The 17333-nt window shown below is 40.4% G+C and overlaps 1 protein-coding gene across 5 annotated transcripts in view; it reads left to right on the plus strand.

Annotated features, from left to right (window-relative positions):
* LOC120933758 (NACHT, LRR and PYD domains-containing protein 3-like) overlaps positions 1–17333 on the plus strand; it is a 534782-nt gene that overhangs the window by 505009 nt on the left and 12440 nt on the right. For all 5 annotated transcript variants that reach the window (XM_040347135.1, XM_040347137.1, XM_040347138.1 and 2 more), the window contains 3 exons: positions 6800–6964; positions 11946–12110; positions 17090–17254. In XM_040347135.1, coding sequence (XP_040203069.1) covers positions 6800–6964; positions 11946–12110; positions 17090–17254 — 495 coding nt within the window. The remainder of the gene's footprint in view (positions 1–6799; positions 6965–11945; positions 12111–17089; positions 17255–17333) is intronic.

Consider the following 17333-nt stretch of genomic DNA (forward strand, 5'->3'; position numbering starts at 1 on the left):
GAGGAAGAGTAGCCTTTCTGGATGAATCTTTTGGCAAGTACCTTTTTTTTTTTTTTTTTTAGGTGCTTGCCAAAAGATTCATCCAGAAAGGCTACTCTTCCTCAGATATAGATTCAGAAATTGAAAGGGTGCGCTTAATGAATAGGGAGGCTATTGTCTCAGACAAATCACCAGTCTCATCAGGCATTGATCAAACTGTTAATCATAAAATTGTTTTAGATTACAATATACAATATAAAAAATTTGAACGGATTGTTACAAAACATTGGTCAGTGTTAAAAGGAGATGCGGTTTTGGGACCGACACTACCTGATCGACCGCAATTCGTTTACAAGAAAGCCCCAGCCTTGCGTGATTTGGTTGCACCGGGGGTCATCGACCCGCCTATTGTGCCTAGACCGAGATTATTCAATTTTCTTTCTGGTTTTTATGCATGTGGCAGATGTGCCACGTGTAAACATGTGAGAAACAATATTAAGAAACGAAAAACCTTCAGTTCTACCGTCACTAGTAATGAGTATACTATCAAAGAGCTTGTCACCTGTGATACTGAAGGAGTTATATACATGCTACAATGTGATTGTGGGCTCCAATACGTAGGTCGTACCTCACGTGCCCTACATGTTCGCGTTGGCGAACACATCAGTTGCATCAAACGAGGTGTGAAAACACATAGCGTGTCAAAACATTTTAGACGTTATCATAACCGTGATCCTAAATGTCTGAAATTCTGGGGTATTGAGAGAGTGTCCCGACATTGGAGGGGGGGGCACTTTATCCGCCAGTTAAGCAGACGAGAATCGTATTGGATCTTTGAGCTCAAGGTTGCCTCGCCTGGGGGCCTTAACGTTGAGTTTGATTTAAATTGTTTCATTTCTAACCGGTAATTAATTGATTAAAATTTCGTTTTTATAGTAATTTTTAATTTTTATTATATTGTTGTCTGTATTTATTTATCTCTGTTTCAATTTGTTATCAGTCACTGTTAAGTGATGATGATCGAGGATGACGTCCGTTTTTATATAAATTTTTGTATATATAAATTTTTTATATATATATATATTTTATGCATTTTATATGAATTTTTTAACATATATTTTAATATATTTAGCTGGCTTCTCTGTACAATTTTTTATAAAAATAAAAATAGTCTTTTTTGATTGTGCGGGGATTGTATATAATCTAATTTTTATATCCAGTTAATTAATTATTCATGAGGCTTATTGGACCTTACTGTTTGGTTTTTCTTTTTTCCTTTCCATTCAGTTCTTGTTCCGATTTTTTATATATTTTTTATATATTTTTTATATATATTTTTTATGCCTCCCTATTTTATTGTCTATTATTGATTTGTTGCCCAGCCTTGGATGTGTAATTCCAGTTTATTTCCCTTTACTGGCCACATCCTGAGACTCTTTCGATTGGGTGCTGAATCGTAATTTAAACAGCATTATGGCTTTTGAACCGGAAGTTGTTGGTCATTTAGCTACTGATTGGCCACATCTACTATCAATTCGATAGGCCGGTTACTCTCAGCACTTCATTATAGGCGACCTTTGCCCCGGATGTTATTGGCCATTGAGTACTCTCATTGGTCACATCCGTGAGCTTATCTGATTGGCCGTCCATTTATGCTTTCACTATAAATTCTTTACCATTGGGGACGTCCGGCGTTCTCTCTCACCCGACGCTGAGGAAGTCCCGCCCACGGGACGTAACGCGTACGAAGGGGGAGGAGTTACGCACGGACGTCACCCTCGATCATCGCCGCTGTGTTTGGATTGTTTGCTGTACATGCTGCTTTGCTCGCACTCGGCTCAGAGTGATTTTAAATGTAAGTGTACCACTTTTTCCTTATTAAATATCCCCGGTACATACAGAGAGCACTTAGATTCTTGTGTGTTTTTCTTTTATGGTGACCTGTGGATATCAATCTGATATGGTGTCATGCTGGAGACTGGAAGCTGGTCTTTGACTGAGTTTTGGATGCTGTTATGCCGATATGCTTTGTGACTCTTTATGGGTCGAAGCAATGAGGTGAGAGTCCATCCTTACCTTGGTGGTGGATTTACCTCTGGTGTCTCCTCTTCACTCTCACCCCTGCCGGATTTATTTATTTGTTTAAAGGACACTTTATTTTGCACTTGGACACTTTATATTTATATTTATTTTTATATGTTTATTAGATTGTATTTTTGCGCTGCACTTTTTTCTTTATATACTCAGTGAAACAGCACTGACTGAGCAGGGAAGGCAGCCAGACACACGATGGACCAAGAAAAAAGACAACTCGATATAAACACTGCCTGACTTGTCAGCAAAAAAGTAAGTGTGCATTTATATATATATATACACACTTACTTTTTTGCTGACAAGTCAGGCAGGGTTTATATTGATCCAGGAAATAAAACTCAAAGAAAGGGAATGTGGCTCTGTTCTGCGAGATTTGATTCTAATGATATAATACAGATGTGTAAGTGCTAGTAGTAATAAATACACTGACAGTGCAGGTAAAAAAAAACTAAAATATGAAGTGTCCAGCAAAAACAGTGGCAAATTATGTAAAGGAAATATAGTATAGTGTGCAAAAATATTAAAAATGGCAAATAAATCCCACAGATTATGTACAGTATATAAATCCAACATAAAAAATACACCTGGAAGCCCTGTGATCAGTGTGTGGCCTGGACACAGTGAATCCCATTACCGCTGGTCTTGTACCATGTGACTGCTGTGTCCAATCAGAGCGTCCTGACCCATACAAGCTTCATGATCACTGCCATACCCCATACCAGCATCCTGATCACTGTCATACCCCATACCAGCATCCTGATCAATTGTAATATATATACAGTATGCCATAGTTTGTAGACTGTATAACTTTCACACCGACCAAATCTGGAGAGATCTATTGTTGCTGGGGGGGCAGGTGTCTATTGTTTCTGCGAGGGATCTATTGTTGCTTGGGGGCAGGTGTCTATTGTTCCTGCGAGGGATCTATTGTTGCTGGGGGCAGGTGTATATTGTTCCTGGGAGGGATCTATTGTTGCTGGGGGGCATGTGTCTATTGTTCCTGGGAGGGATCTATTGTTGCTGGGGGGCAGGTGTCTATTGTTCCTGGGAGGGATCTATTGTTGCTGGTGAATCTATAGTTGCTGTGAAGGATCTATTGTTGCTGGGGAGATGTCTTGTTCCTGGGGGATCTATTGTTGCTGAGGGTATCTAACAAGTTTATTTAAAGCAGTAAATACAATTCAGGATATTAAAACCTGACACTTATAAAAAAAATCCTACTTACTGTGCGGTTTGTGTAAAAATTACTTATTTGATCTGGCGATTTATTTAAAAGGTTTGTTTATGTTAAAAGATTATTTAATTAATAAGTTAAAAAAACAATGTTAGTTTACATTGATGTTTATTTAATTAAAAATATTTTAATACATGTATTTATAAGAGTGTGTGTGTGTGTGTGTGTATATATATATATATATATATATATATATATATATATATATATATATATATATATGACACGTGTGTTTGAGCTTTGGTTTGAGGTGCACACCCTAATGCATTAGGCTGCGCACACCTATGCCAAAGGTGTTCTATTGGGTTGAGGTGAAGGCCAGTCAAGTTCCTCCACCCCAAACTCGCTCATCCTCGTCTTTATGGGCCTTGCTTTGTGCACGGGTGTGCAGTCATGTTGGAACAGGAAGGGGCCGTCCCCAAACTCTTCCCATAAAGTTGGGAGCATGAAATTGTCCAAAATGTCTTTGTATGCTGACGCCTTAAGAGTTCCCTTTACTGGAACTAAGGGGCCAAACCCAACTCCACACCATAATCCCCCTCCACCAAATAATTTGGGGCAGTGCACAAAGCAAGGTCCATAAAAGACATGGATGAGCGAGTTTGGGGTGGAGGAAATTGAATGGCCTGCACAGAGTCCTGAGCTAAACCTGATAGAACACCTTTGGGATGAATTACAGTGGAGAGTGTGAGCCAGGCCTTCTCATCCAACATCAGTGCCTGACCTCACAAATGCTCTTCTGGAAGAATGGTCAAACATTCCCATAGACACACTCCTAAACCTTGTGGACAGCCTTCCTAGAAGAGATGAAGCTGTTATAACTGAAAAGGGCGGGGCCAACTCAATATTGAACACTATGGACTAAAGCCCCATACACACAATATGAAAATCGGAAGTAAAATTTCATCTGAACAAACAATCTGCTGATTTTCAGATCGTTAGTATGGTGCTTTCAACAGCCGCTCCAATTTGTCGTCTGACAAAAGCTGGATGTGCAGACTATAACATTTTTATCGTATGTGATCTCAACATCTGATTTTCATTTAATAAGTACGTTTTTCATCAGAAAAAGATCATAAGAGCAAAACTATTCCACACATTACATCACTTCTGAAGTTGTATTCTGTCGGATGAGAATTTTCGTATGGTGAGTAACCTCTTCACTTCCGATATGAGACTAGCATGCCACAAAAAACGGATGAACGGTCGTCTGAAAAATCTGATCGTGTGTACGAGGATTAAGACCGGGATGCCATTAAAGTTTATGTGCGTGTAAAGGCAGGCGTCCCAATACTTTTGGTAATAAAGTGTATGTCTAAACTACATAAATCAAATAATAATAATGGAGATATATTTCATCTCCTGGTTGTCTCTCTATATCTCCAATATCAGACCGTTCTCTAAAGCTGGATATAAAAATGTAAAAAATGAAATATCTGCACTAAAAATCTAATGAATGAAAAGCAGCCGCCAGCAGGAAGTCTGATATAGAAGTACAAATAGTATAATAGAATTCTATGTATAGAGCCCGACACTTAGTGATAAAATGTGTGATGAGACAAATGAGAAATCTGCAACCTACAATCTGTCCGAATACCAACACTTATAATGTAGATGTGATAACTCCACCAATACTGATCAATAATAAAAATTACATTCACTACAAAAATACACTTTCATACATGTGAGGAAGGGCAGATCTCCTCCAACCTATTCACAGCTACTTCAGTCTGTATAACATATAATGTACAAAAATACAATATCACCCGAGGTGTCCAGACAATGGCCGCAATCACATTACATAGAAAAGAAGAAGCCTCCATGTCACTGCCTGGACTCCATCATACACGGCTGCAGTCCGGAGCGGTGTGTGCTCTGAGTTCTGTGTATACTCGTGTATATGATGAAGTGTACAATCTGTGATTCTATATATAAGAATTATACACTATGGAGGATTTTTCTTTTCTATGTGATGTGATTGCGGCCATTGTCTGGACACCTCGGGGGATATTGGAGATACTACCTGGAGGTCTGACATTCCGTGGCACAGTCTGTTATCATCGGAAGCCGGCTTGAGCGGAGTGGAGCTGCTGGAAGGATATAAACAAGCGTGTCTGGGCCTTGCTTGTGGGGACAAACCTTTTGGTAAGTGACCTGTTTGCTCACTGGTGTGGGGGAGGGTGATTGAAGTTGCTGCAAAGAGGTGGCAGCTGATCAGCATTGATTTAATCCATCTGGAGGAATCTTTGGACTTCTTATTTCTGTTACGGCAGCCTATCCTACCCACACCTAACAACTGTATTTTAACTTTGCCCACCTGATCACCCCCCACATCTACTACCCTCTGTTCCACTTCACCCTCCCTCCTAGATTGTGAGCTCTAACGAGCAGGGCCCTCTGATCATTCCTGTATTAAATTGTATTGTAACTATAATGTCTTCCCTGATGTTGTAAAGCGCTGCGTAAACTGTTGGCGCTATATAAATCCTGTATAATAATAATAATAATAATAATAATAAGTCACTGTATGGTGATTGGAGATGGAAGTAGTGGTGAATGGGTTGTAGGAAATCCGCTATGTTCACATTTATGAACTTTCTCTTGATGTTTGCAATTTTATAAGATAACTTTGTTACATTTCATGTTTATGTATTTTTGTACATTATATGTTATATAGACTGAAGTAGCTGTGAATAGGTTGGAGGAGATCTGCCCTTCCTCACATGTATGAAAGTGTATTTTTGTAGTGAATGTAATTGTTATATCTGATCACTATTGGTGGAGTTATCACATCTAGTATAATATGGAAGACTGCAACACTAGTATATAACATTCACACAATACAAATGTGAAAATATAACAATAGAAGTGAGACTCCTCATCACAAACCTCCCTATAAGTGTATATATAACAATGGTAAGGAGAATATTTCACTGATAACTAATGAAGAGAATTTATAATCAGCATATATAAAATTAGTGCAGCAATATTGGTACAAATTTTCAAAAAAGGTCCAAATAAAGAACAGTAATAGTAAAATCTTCTCCACACCATAAGATCAAATCCTCCACCATAATATTCAAAGGAAATCCCAAAGTACAATGGTGTCACTTTTAGTCAATGACGTTTCCACAGCATGAGTGAGACTTCTGTGACCATCAAAGTGAATCTCCACAACTGAATCCAAGACTTAGCAGAAGGTTGGAGGTGAAAGCCTATTGGTCAGTGTGAGTGTGTATGGTCCAATCCCCATACAGGAATAATGAATGGATCACACCACCTCATCCACTTCTCATGTCACATTTAGTAATTGGGATCCACAAAAAGAGAAAACCTCCAATAGTGTAGATGATCGATCGTGTTTTATAAAGTGATCTCATATAAATGATTCCAATAAAGAGAAATGAGTTCCATTCATGTAGAGAATAGTTCCATTCATTCCTGGGGGAGAAATTCATTTTCTTCTGGTAACATTCTTCTCTTCTTCTACAGATTGTATGATAATCACCTGACAGATAGTTCCTGCCCCCACCTGGCATCTGGAATAAGAAATAACCAGACACTGAGGACACTGGACCTGTCTGATAACAATCTGGAGGGTCCTCATTTCAGGGATCTGATGGAAGCTCTGACAACAAGCCGGATAGAGGAATTACGGTGAGTATAACAGGACTGACTGAGACAATAATATTCTGGGACAGTTTTATATCTAAACCACATAAATAATATAGAAATATGAGAATGTCTGCAAATTCCATATTTAGGCTCCATAAGGCTCCATACACACTGGGCTTAACAAAATGCCAGTTTTCTTGGCAGAAAAAAAAAAACATTCATATAGAGAGTTTATTATACAAAGTTTAGACAAGTTTAGGAGAGTTTTGCATTTTTCTGCCAGAAAACTCCAATCAGAAACGAGAACCAGAAGAGTTTTTTTTTCCTGCCTCTAAACGTTGAGCTCAAAATATGTCTGTACTCATCCCAATGTGTATGGACACATAGGAGAACATGGAGCTGCTTCTACAGGCAGAACACAAAACTCCTGTAGTAGCAGTGATTTTTAAGCCAGTGTGCATGGAGCCTAAATATCCAATCCTGGACTGTTACACTATATGACCAAAAGTATTGGGACACCTGCCTTTACCCACACACACATGAACTTTAATGGCATCCCAGTCTTAGTCCGTAGGGTTCAATATTGAGTTGGCCCATCCTTTGCAGTTATAACAGCTTCAACTCTTCTGAGAAGTCTGTCCACAAGGTTTAGGAGTGTGTCTATGGGAATGTTTGACCATTCTTCCAGAAGAGCATTTGTGAGGTCAGGCACTGATGTTGGATGAGAAGGCCTGACTCTCCGATTTAAATCATCCCAAAGGTCATAGGCGTGCGCACACCCGGCACACCCTAATCAATCCTGTGCTCTCACTGCTGTGAGCCTGTGAAATTGCCTGTGTACCTTATGTCACCCCTGGGGTCGGTCCGGGCAAGCAAAAAAAACTGTGTGCTGTGATTGGGAGGTGATTAAACAGGGACTAGGGAGTCCCCGGGACCACAGCCACGGATTAATCCAGACGCATTTGCCGATGGGTCTTCTATAGTTCCGGCTGCAGGACCCAGAGGCGGCGGCGGAGTGATATACATCTGCACTCCGACCCCCCCCCCCCCCCATTTGGCCTCCTCTCTCTTCCTTGGAAGAAGCACACGGAACCTCAGCCTGGATAGCGGCAGAGCGGGTGGCTCAGTAAGGTGAGCAGTGAAACAGCACTGACTGAGCAGGGAAGACAGCCAGACACACGATGGACCAAGAAAAAAAGACAACTCGATATAAACACTGCCTGACTTGTCAGCAAAAAAGTGTGCATTTATATATATATATATATATATATATATATATATCTATCACACTTACTTTTTTGCTGACAAGTCAGGCAGGGTTCATATTGATCCAGGAAATAAAACTCAAAGAAAGGGAATGTGGCTCTGTTCTGCGAGATTTGATTCTAATGATATAATACAGATGTGTAAGTGATAGTAATAATAAATACCCTGACAGTGCAGGTAAAAAAAACTAAAATATGAAGTGTCCAGCAAAAACAGTGGCAAATTATGTAAAGGAAATATAGTACGTGTGCAAAAATATTAAAAATGGCAAATAAATCCCACAGATTATGTACCGTATATAAATCCAACATAAAAAATACACCTGGAAGCCCTGTGATCAGTGTGTGGCCTGGACACAGTGAATCCCATTACCGCTGGTCTTGTACCATGTGACTGCTGTGTCCAATCAGAGCGTCCTGACCCATACAAGCGTCCTGATCAATTGCAATATATATACAGTATGCCATAGTTTGTAGACTGTATAACTTTCACACAGACCAAATCTGGAGAGATCTATTGTTGCTGGGGGGAAGGTGTCTATTGTTACTGGAAGGGATCTATTGTTGCTGGGGGGCGGGTGTCTATTGTTCCTGCGAGGGATCTATTGTTGCTGGGGGGCAGGTGTCTATTGTTCCTGGGAGGGATCTATTGTTGCTGGGGGGCAGGTGTCTATTGTTCCTGGGAGGGATCTATTGTTGCTGGGGGGGGGGGCATGTGTCTATTGTTCCTGCGAGGGATCTATTGTTGCTGGGGGGCAGGTGTCTATTGTTCCTGGGAGGGATCTATTGTTGCTGGGGGGCAGGTGTCTATTGTTCCTGGGAGGGATCTATTGTTGCTGGTGAATCTATAGTTGCCATGAGGGATCTATTGTTGCTGGGGAGATGTCTTGTTCCTGGGGGATCTATTGTTGCTGAGGGTATCTAACAAGTTTATTTAAAGCAGTAAATACAATTCAGGATATTAAAACCTGACACTTATAAAAAAAATCCTACTTACTGTGCGGTTTGTGTAAAAATTACTTATTTGATCTGGCGATTTATTTAAAAGTTTTGTTTATGTTAAAAGATTATTTAATTAATAAGTTAAAAAAACAATGTTAGTTTACATTGATGTTTATTTAATTAAAAATGTTTTAATACATGTATTTATAAGAGTGTGTGTGTGTGTGTATATATATATATGACACGTGTGTTTGAGCTTTGGTTTGAGGTGCACACTCTAATGCATTAGGCTGCGCACACCTATGCCAAAGGTGTTCTATCGGGTTGAGGTGCAGGCCAGTCAAGTTCCTCCACCCCAAACTCGCTCACCCATGTCTGTATGGACCTTGCTTTGTGCACTGGTGTGCAGTCATGTTGGAACAGGAAGGGGCCGTCCCCAAACTCTTCCCATAAAGTTGGGAGCATGAAATTGTCCAAAATGTCTTGGTATGCTGACGCCTTAAGAGTTCCCTTCACTGGAACTAAGGGGCCAAACCCAACCTCACACCATAATCCCCCTCCACCAAATAATTTGGGGCAGTGCACAAAGCAAGGTCCATAAAAGACACGGATGAGCGAGTTTAGGGTGGAGGAAATTGAATGGCCTGCAGAGTCCTGAGCTAAACCCGATAGAACACCTTTAGGATGAATTACAGTGGAGAGTGTGAGCCAGGCCTTCTCATCCAACATCAGTGCCTGACCTCACAAATGCTCTTCTGGAAGAATGGTCAAACATTCCCATAGACACACTCCTAAACCTTGTGGACAGACTTCCCAGAAGAGATGAAGCTGTTATAACTGAAAAGGGCGGGGCCAACTCATTATTGAACCCTACGGACTAAAGCCCCATACACACAATATGAAAATCGGAAGTAAAATTTCATCAGAACAAACAATCTGCCGATTTTCAGATCGTTAGTATGGTGCTTTCAACAACCGCTCCAATTTGTCGTCTGACAAAAGCTGGATGTGCAGACTATAACATTGTTATCGTATGTGATCTCAACATCTGATTTTCATTTAATAAGTACGTTTTTCATCAGAAAAAGATCATAAGAGCAAAACTATTCCACACATTACATCACTTCTGAAGTTGTATTCTGTCGGATGAGAATTTTCGTATGGTGAGTAACCTCTTCACTTCCGATATGAGACTAGCATGCCACACAAAACGGATGAACGGTCGTCTGAAAATCTGATCTGTGTGGGAGGATTAAGACTGGGATGCCATTAAAGTTCATGTGCGTGTAAAGGCAGGCGTCCCAATACTTTTGGTAATATAGTGTGTGTCTAAACTACAAAAATCTAATAATAATGGAGATATATTTCATCTCCTGGTTGTCTCTCTATATCTCCAATATCAGACCGTTCTCTAAAGCTGGATATAAAAATGTAAAAAATGAAATATCTGCACTAAAAATCTAATAAATGAAAAGCAGCCGCCAGCAGGAAGTCTGATATAGAAGTACAAATAGTATAATAGAATTCTATGTATAGAGCCCGACACTTAGTGATAAAATGTGTGATGAGACAAATGAGAAATCTGCAACCTACAACTTTGTTACATTTCATGTTCATGTATTTTTGTACATTATATGTTATATAGATTGAAGTAGCTGTGAATAGGTTGGAGGAGATCTGCCCTTCCTCACATGTATGAAAGTGTATTTTTGTAGTGAATGTAAGGCCGCGTACACACGGTCGTTCCAAACTGATGAGAATGGACCGAGGTTCATTTTCACAGGTCCAAACCGACGGTGTGTATAGCCCATCGGTCTGTTTTCCTTCGGTCCAAAATTTTAAAACATGCTTCAAAATCAAACCGATGGTCCGCTGACCGATCCGTCCAAACCGATGGTTAGTACAGAAAAGCATTGGTTCAAAACCCGCTCATGCTCAGAATCAAGTCGACACATGCTTGGAAGCATTGAACTTCGTTTTATTCAGCACGTCGTGTGTTTGACGTCACCGCGTTCTGACCCGATCGGTTTTTGGAATGATGGTGTGTACACATATCAGACCATCAGGCCACTTCAGTGGTGAACCGATGGAAATGGCCCGTACGCGGCCTAAGTGTTCTATCTGATCACTATTGGTGGAGTTATCACATCTAGTATAATATGGAAGACTGCAGCACTAGTATATAACATTCACACAATATAAATGTGAAAATAGAAGTGAGACTCCTCATCACAAACCTCCCTATAAGTGTATATATAACAATGGTATGGAGAATATTTCACTGATAACTAATGAAGAGAATTTATAATCAGCATATATAACATTTTCAAAAAAGGTCCAAATAAAGAACGGTAATAATAAAATCTTCTCCACACCATAAGATCAAATCCTCCACCATGATGTTCAAAGGAAATCCCAAAGTACAATGGTGTCACTTTTAGTCAATGAATTTTCCACAACATAAGTGAGACTTCTGTGACCATCAAAGTGAATCCCCACAACTGAATCCAAGACTTAGCAGAAGGTTGGAGGTGAAAGCCTATTGGTCAGTGTGAGTGTGTATGGTCCAATCCCCATACAGGAATAAAGAATGGATCACACCACCTCATCCACTTCTCATGTCACATTTAGTAATTGGGATCCACAAAAAGAGAAAACCTCCAATAGTGTAGATGATCGATCGTGTTTTATAAAGTGATCTCATATAAATGATTCCAATAAAGAGAAATGAGTTCCATTCATGTAGAGAATAGTTCCATTCATTCCTGGGGGAGAAATTCATTTTCTTCTGGTAACATTCTTCTCTTCTTCTACAGATTGTATGATAATCACCTGACAGATAGTTCCTGCCCCCACCTGACATCTGGAATAAGAAATAACCAGACACTGAGGACACTGGACCTGACTGATAACAATCTGGGGGGTCCTCATTTCAGGGATCTGATGGAAGCTCTGACAACAAGCCGGATAGAGGAATTACGGTGAGTATAACAGGACTGACTGAGACAATAATATTCTGGGACAGTTTTATATCTAAACCACATAAATAATATAGAAATATGAGAATGTCATCAAATTCCATATTTAGGCTCCATAAGGCTCCATACACACTGGGCTTAACAAAATGCCAGTTTTCTTGGCAGAAAAAAAAAAAACATTCATATAGAGAGTTTATTGTACAAAGTTTAGACAAGTTTAGGAGAGTTTTGCATTTTTCTGCCAGAAAACTCCAATCAGAAACGAGAACCAGAAGAGTTTTTTTTTCCTGCCTCTAAACGTTGAGCTCAAAATATGTCTGTACTCATCCCAATGTGTATGGACACATAGGAGAACATGGAGCTGCTTCTACAGGCAGAACACAAAACTCCTGTAGTAGCAGTGATTTTTAAGCCAGTGTGCATGGAGCCTAAATATCCAATCCTGGACTGTTACACTATATGACCAAAAGTATTGGGACACCTGCCTTTACCCACACACACATGAACTTTAATGGCATCCCAGTCTTAGTCCGTAGGGTTCAATATTGAGTTGGCCCATCCTTTGCAGTTATAACAGCTTCAACTCTTCTGAGAAGTCTGTCCACAAGGTTTAGGAGTGTGTCTATGGGAATGTTTGACCATTCTTCCAGAAGAGCATTTGTGAGGTCAGGCACTGATGTTGGATGAGAAGGCCTGACTCTCCGATTTAAATCATCCCAAAGGTCATAGGCGTGCGCACACCCGGCACACCCTAATCAATCCTGTGCTCTCACTGCTGTGAGCCTGTGAAATTGCCTGTGTACCTTATGTCACCCCTGGGGTCGGTCCGGGCAAGCAAAAAAAACTGTGTGCTGTGATTGGGAGGTGATTAAACAGGGACTAGGGAGTCCCCGGGACCACAGCCACGGATTAATCCAGACGCATTTGCCGATGGGTCTTCTATAGTTCCGGCTGCAGGACCCAGAGGCGGCGGCGGAGTGATATACATCTGCACTCCGACCCCCCCCCCCCATTTGGCCTCCTCTCTCTTCCTTGGAAGAAGCACACGGAACCTCAGCCTGGATAGCGGCAGAGCGGGTGGCTCAGTAAGGTGAGCAGTGAAACAGCACTGACTGAGCAGGGAAGACAGCCAGACACACGATGGACCAAGAAAAAAAGACAACTCGATATAAACACTGCCTGACTTGTCAGCAAAAAAGTAAGTGTGCATTTATATATATATATATATATATATATATATATATCTATCACACTTACTTTTTTGCTGACAAGTCAGGCAGGGTTCATATTGATCCAGGAAATAAAACTCAAAGAAAGGGAATGTGGCTCTGTTCTGCGAGATTTGATTCTAATGATATAATACAGATGTGTAAGTGATAGTAATAATAAATACCCTGACAGTGCAGGTAAAAAAAACTAAAATATGAAGTGTCCAGCAAAAACAGTGGCAAATTATGTAAAGGAAATATAGTACGTGTGCAAAAATATTAAAAATGGCAAATAAATCCCACAGATTATGTACCGTATATAAATCCAACATAAAAAATACACCTGGAAGCCCTGTGATCAGTGTGTGGCCTGGACACAGTGAATCCCATTACCGCTGGTCTTGTACCATGTGACTGCTGTGTCCAATCAGAGCGTCCTGACCCATACAAGCGTCCTGATCAATTGCAATATATATACAGTATGCCATAGTTTGTAGACTGTATAACTTTCACACAGACCAAATCTGGAGAGATCTATTGTTGCTGGGGGGAAGGTGTCTATTGTTACTGGAAGGGATCTATTGTTGCTGGGGGGCGGGTGTCTATTGTTCCTGCGAGGGATCTATTGTTGCTGGGGGGCAGGTGTCTATTGTTCCTGGGAGGGATCTATTGTTGCTGGGGGGCAGGTGTCTATTGTTCCTGGGAGGGATCTATTGTTGCTGGGGGGGGGGGCATGTGTCTATTGTTCCTGCGAGGGATCTATTGTTGCTGGGGGGCAGGTGTCTATTGTTCCTGGGAGGGATCTATTGTTGCTGGGGGGCAGGTGTCTATTGTTCCTGGGAGGGATCTATTGTTGCTGGTGAATCTATAGTTGCCATGAGGGATCTATTGTTGCTGGGGAGATGTCTTGTTCCTGGGGGATCTATTGTTGCTGAGGGTATCTAACAAGTTTATTTAAAGCAGTAAATACAATTCAGGATATTAAAACCTGACACTTATAAAAAAAATCCTACTTACTGTGCGGTTTGTGTAAAAATTACTTATTTGATCTGGCGATTTATTTAAAAGTTTTGTTTATGTTAAAAGATTATTTAATTAATAAGTTAAAAAAACAATGTTAGTTTACATTGATGTTTATTTAATTAAAAATGTTTTAATACATGTATTTATAAGAGTGTATATGTGTGTATATATATATGACACGTGTGTTTGAGCTTTGGTTTGAGGTGCACACCCTAATGCATTAGGCTGCGCACACCTATGCCAAAGGTGTTCTATCGGGTTGAGGTGCAGGCCAGTCAAGTTCCTCCACCCCAAACTCGCTCACCCATGTCTTTATGGACCTTGCTTTGTGCACTGGTGTGCAGTCATGTTGGAACAGGAAGGGGCCGTCCCCAAACTCTTCCCATAAAGTTGGGAGCATGAAATTGTCCAAAATGTCTTGGTATGCTGACGCCTTAAGAGTTCCCTTCACTGGAACTAAGGGGCCAAACCCAACTCCACACCATAATCCCCCTCCACCAAATAATTTGGGGCAGTGCACAAAGCAAGGTCCATAAAAGACACGGATGAGCGAGTTTAGGGTGGAGGAAATTGAATGGCCTGCAGAGTCCTGAGCTAAACCCGATAGAACACCTTTAGGATGAATTACAGTGGAGAGTGTGAGCCAGGCCTTCTCATCCAACATCAGTGCCTGACCTCACAAATGCTCTTCTGGAAGAATGGTCAAACATTCCCATAGACACACTCCTAAACCTTGTGGACAGACTTCCCAGAAGAGATGAAGCTGTTATAACTGAAAAGGGCGGGGCCAACTCATTATTGAACCCTACGGACTAAAGCCCCATACACACAATATGAAAATCGGAAGTAAAATTTCATCAGAACAAACAATCTGCCGATTTTCAGATCGTTAGTATGGTGCTTTCAACAACCGCTCCAATTTGTCGTCTGACAAAAGCTGGATGTGCAGACTATAACATTGTTATCGTATGTGATCTCAACATCTGATTTTCATTTAATAAGTAAGTTTTTCATCAGAAAAAGATCATAAGAGCAAAACTATTCCACACATTACATCACTTCTGAAGTTGTATTCTGTCGGATGAGAATTTTTGTATAGTGAGTAACCTCTTCACTTCCGATATGAGACTAGCATGCCACACAAAACGGATGAACGGTCGTCTGAAAATCTGATCTGTGTGGGAGGATTAAGACTGGGATGCCATTAAAGTTCATGTGCGTGTAAAGGCAGGCGTCCCAATACTTTTGGTAATATAGTGTGTGTCTAAACTACAAAAATCTAATAATAATGGAGATATATTTCATCTCCTGGTTGTCTCTCTATATCTCCAATATCAGACCGTTCTCTAAAGCTGGATATAAAAATGTAAAAAATGAAATATCTGCACTAAAAATCTAATAAATGAAAAGCAGCCGCCAGCAGTGAGTCTGATATAGAAGTACAAATAGTATAATAGAATTCTATGTATAGAGCCCGACACTTAGTGATAAAATGTGTGATGAGACAAATGAGAAATCTGCAACCTACAACTTTGTTACATTTCATGTTCATGTATTTTTGTACATTATATGTTATATAGATTGAAGTAGCTGTGAATAGGTTGGAGGAGATCTGCCCTTCCTCACATGTATGAAAGTGTATTTTTGTAGTGAATGTAAGGCCGCGTACACACGGTCGTTCCAAACTGATGAGAATGGACCGAGGTTCATTTTCACAGGTCCAAACCGACGGTGTGTATAGCCCATCGGTCTGTTTTCCTTCGGTCCAAAATTTTAAAACATGCTTCAAAATCAAACCGATGGTCCGCTGACCGATCCGTCCAAACCGATGGTTAGTACAGAAAAGCATTGGTTCAAAACCCGCTCATGCTCAGAATCAAGTCGACACATGCTTGGAAGCATTGAACTTCGTTTTATTCAGCACGTCGTGTGTTTGACGTCACCGCGTTCTGACCCGATCGGTTTTTGGAATGATGGTGTGTACACATATCAGACCATCAGGCCACTTCAGTGGTGAACCGATGGAAATGGCCCGTACGCGGCCTAAGTGTTCTATCTGATCACTATTGGTGGAGTTATCACATCTAGTATAATATGGAAGACTGCAGCACTAGTATATAACATTCACACAATATAAATGTGAAAATAGAAGTGAGACTCCTCATCACAAACCTCCCTATAAGTGTATATATAACAATGGTATGGAGAATATTTCACTGATAACTAATGAAGAGAATTTATAATCAGCATATATAACATTTTCAAAAAAGGTCCAAATAAAGAACGGTAATAATAAAATCTTCTCCACACCATAAGATCAAATCCTCCACCATGATGTTCAAAGGAAATCCCAAAGTACAATGGTGTCACTTTTAGTCAATGAATTTTCCACAACATAAGTGAGACTTCTGTGACCATCAAAGTGAATCCCCACAACTGAATCCAAGACTTAGCAGAAGGTTGGAGGTGAAAGCCTATTGGTCAGTGTGAGTGTGTATGGTCCAATCCCCATACAGGAATAAAGAATGGATCACACCACCTCATCCACTTCTCATGTCACATTTAGTAATTGGGATCCACAAAAAGAGAAAACCTCCAATAGTGTAGATGATCGATCGTGTTTTATAAAGTGATCTCATATAAATGGTTCCAATAAAGAGAAATGAGTTCCATTCATGTAGAGAATAGTTCCATTCATTCCTGGGGGAGAAATTCATTTTCTTCTGGTAACATTCTTCTCTTCTTCTACAGATTGTATGATAATCACCTGACAGACAGTTCCTTCCCCCACCTGGCATCTGGAATAAGAAATAACCAGACACTGAGGACACTGGACCTGTCTATGAACAATCTGGGGGGTCCTCATTTCAGGGATCTGATGGAAGCTCTGACAACAAGCCGGATAGAGGAATTACAGTGAGTATAACAGGACTGACTGAGACAATAATATTCTGGGACAGTTTTATATCTAAACCACATAAATAGTATAGAAATA

Source organism: Rana temporaria, chromosome 3, assembly GCF_905171775.1.
Source record: "Rana temporaria chromosome 3, aRanTem1.1, whole genome shotgun sequence".
Classification (NCBI taxonomy): Eukaryota; Metazoa; Chordata; class Amphibia; order Anura; family Ranidae; genus Rana; species Rana temporaria.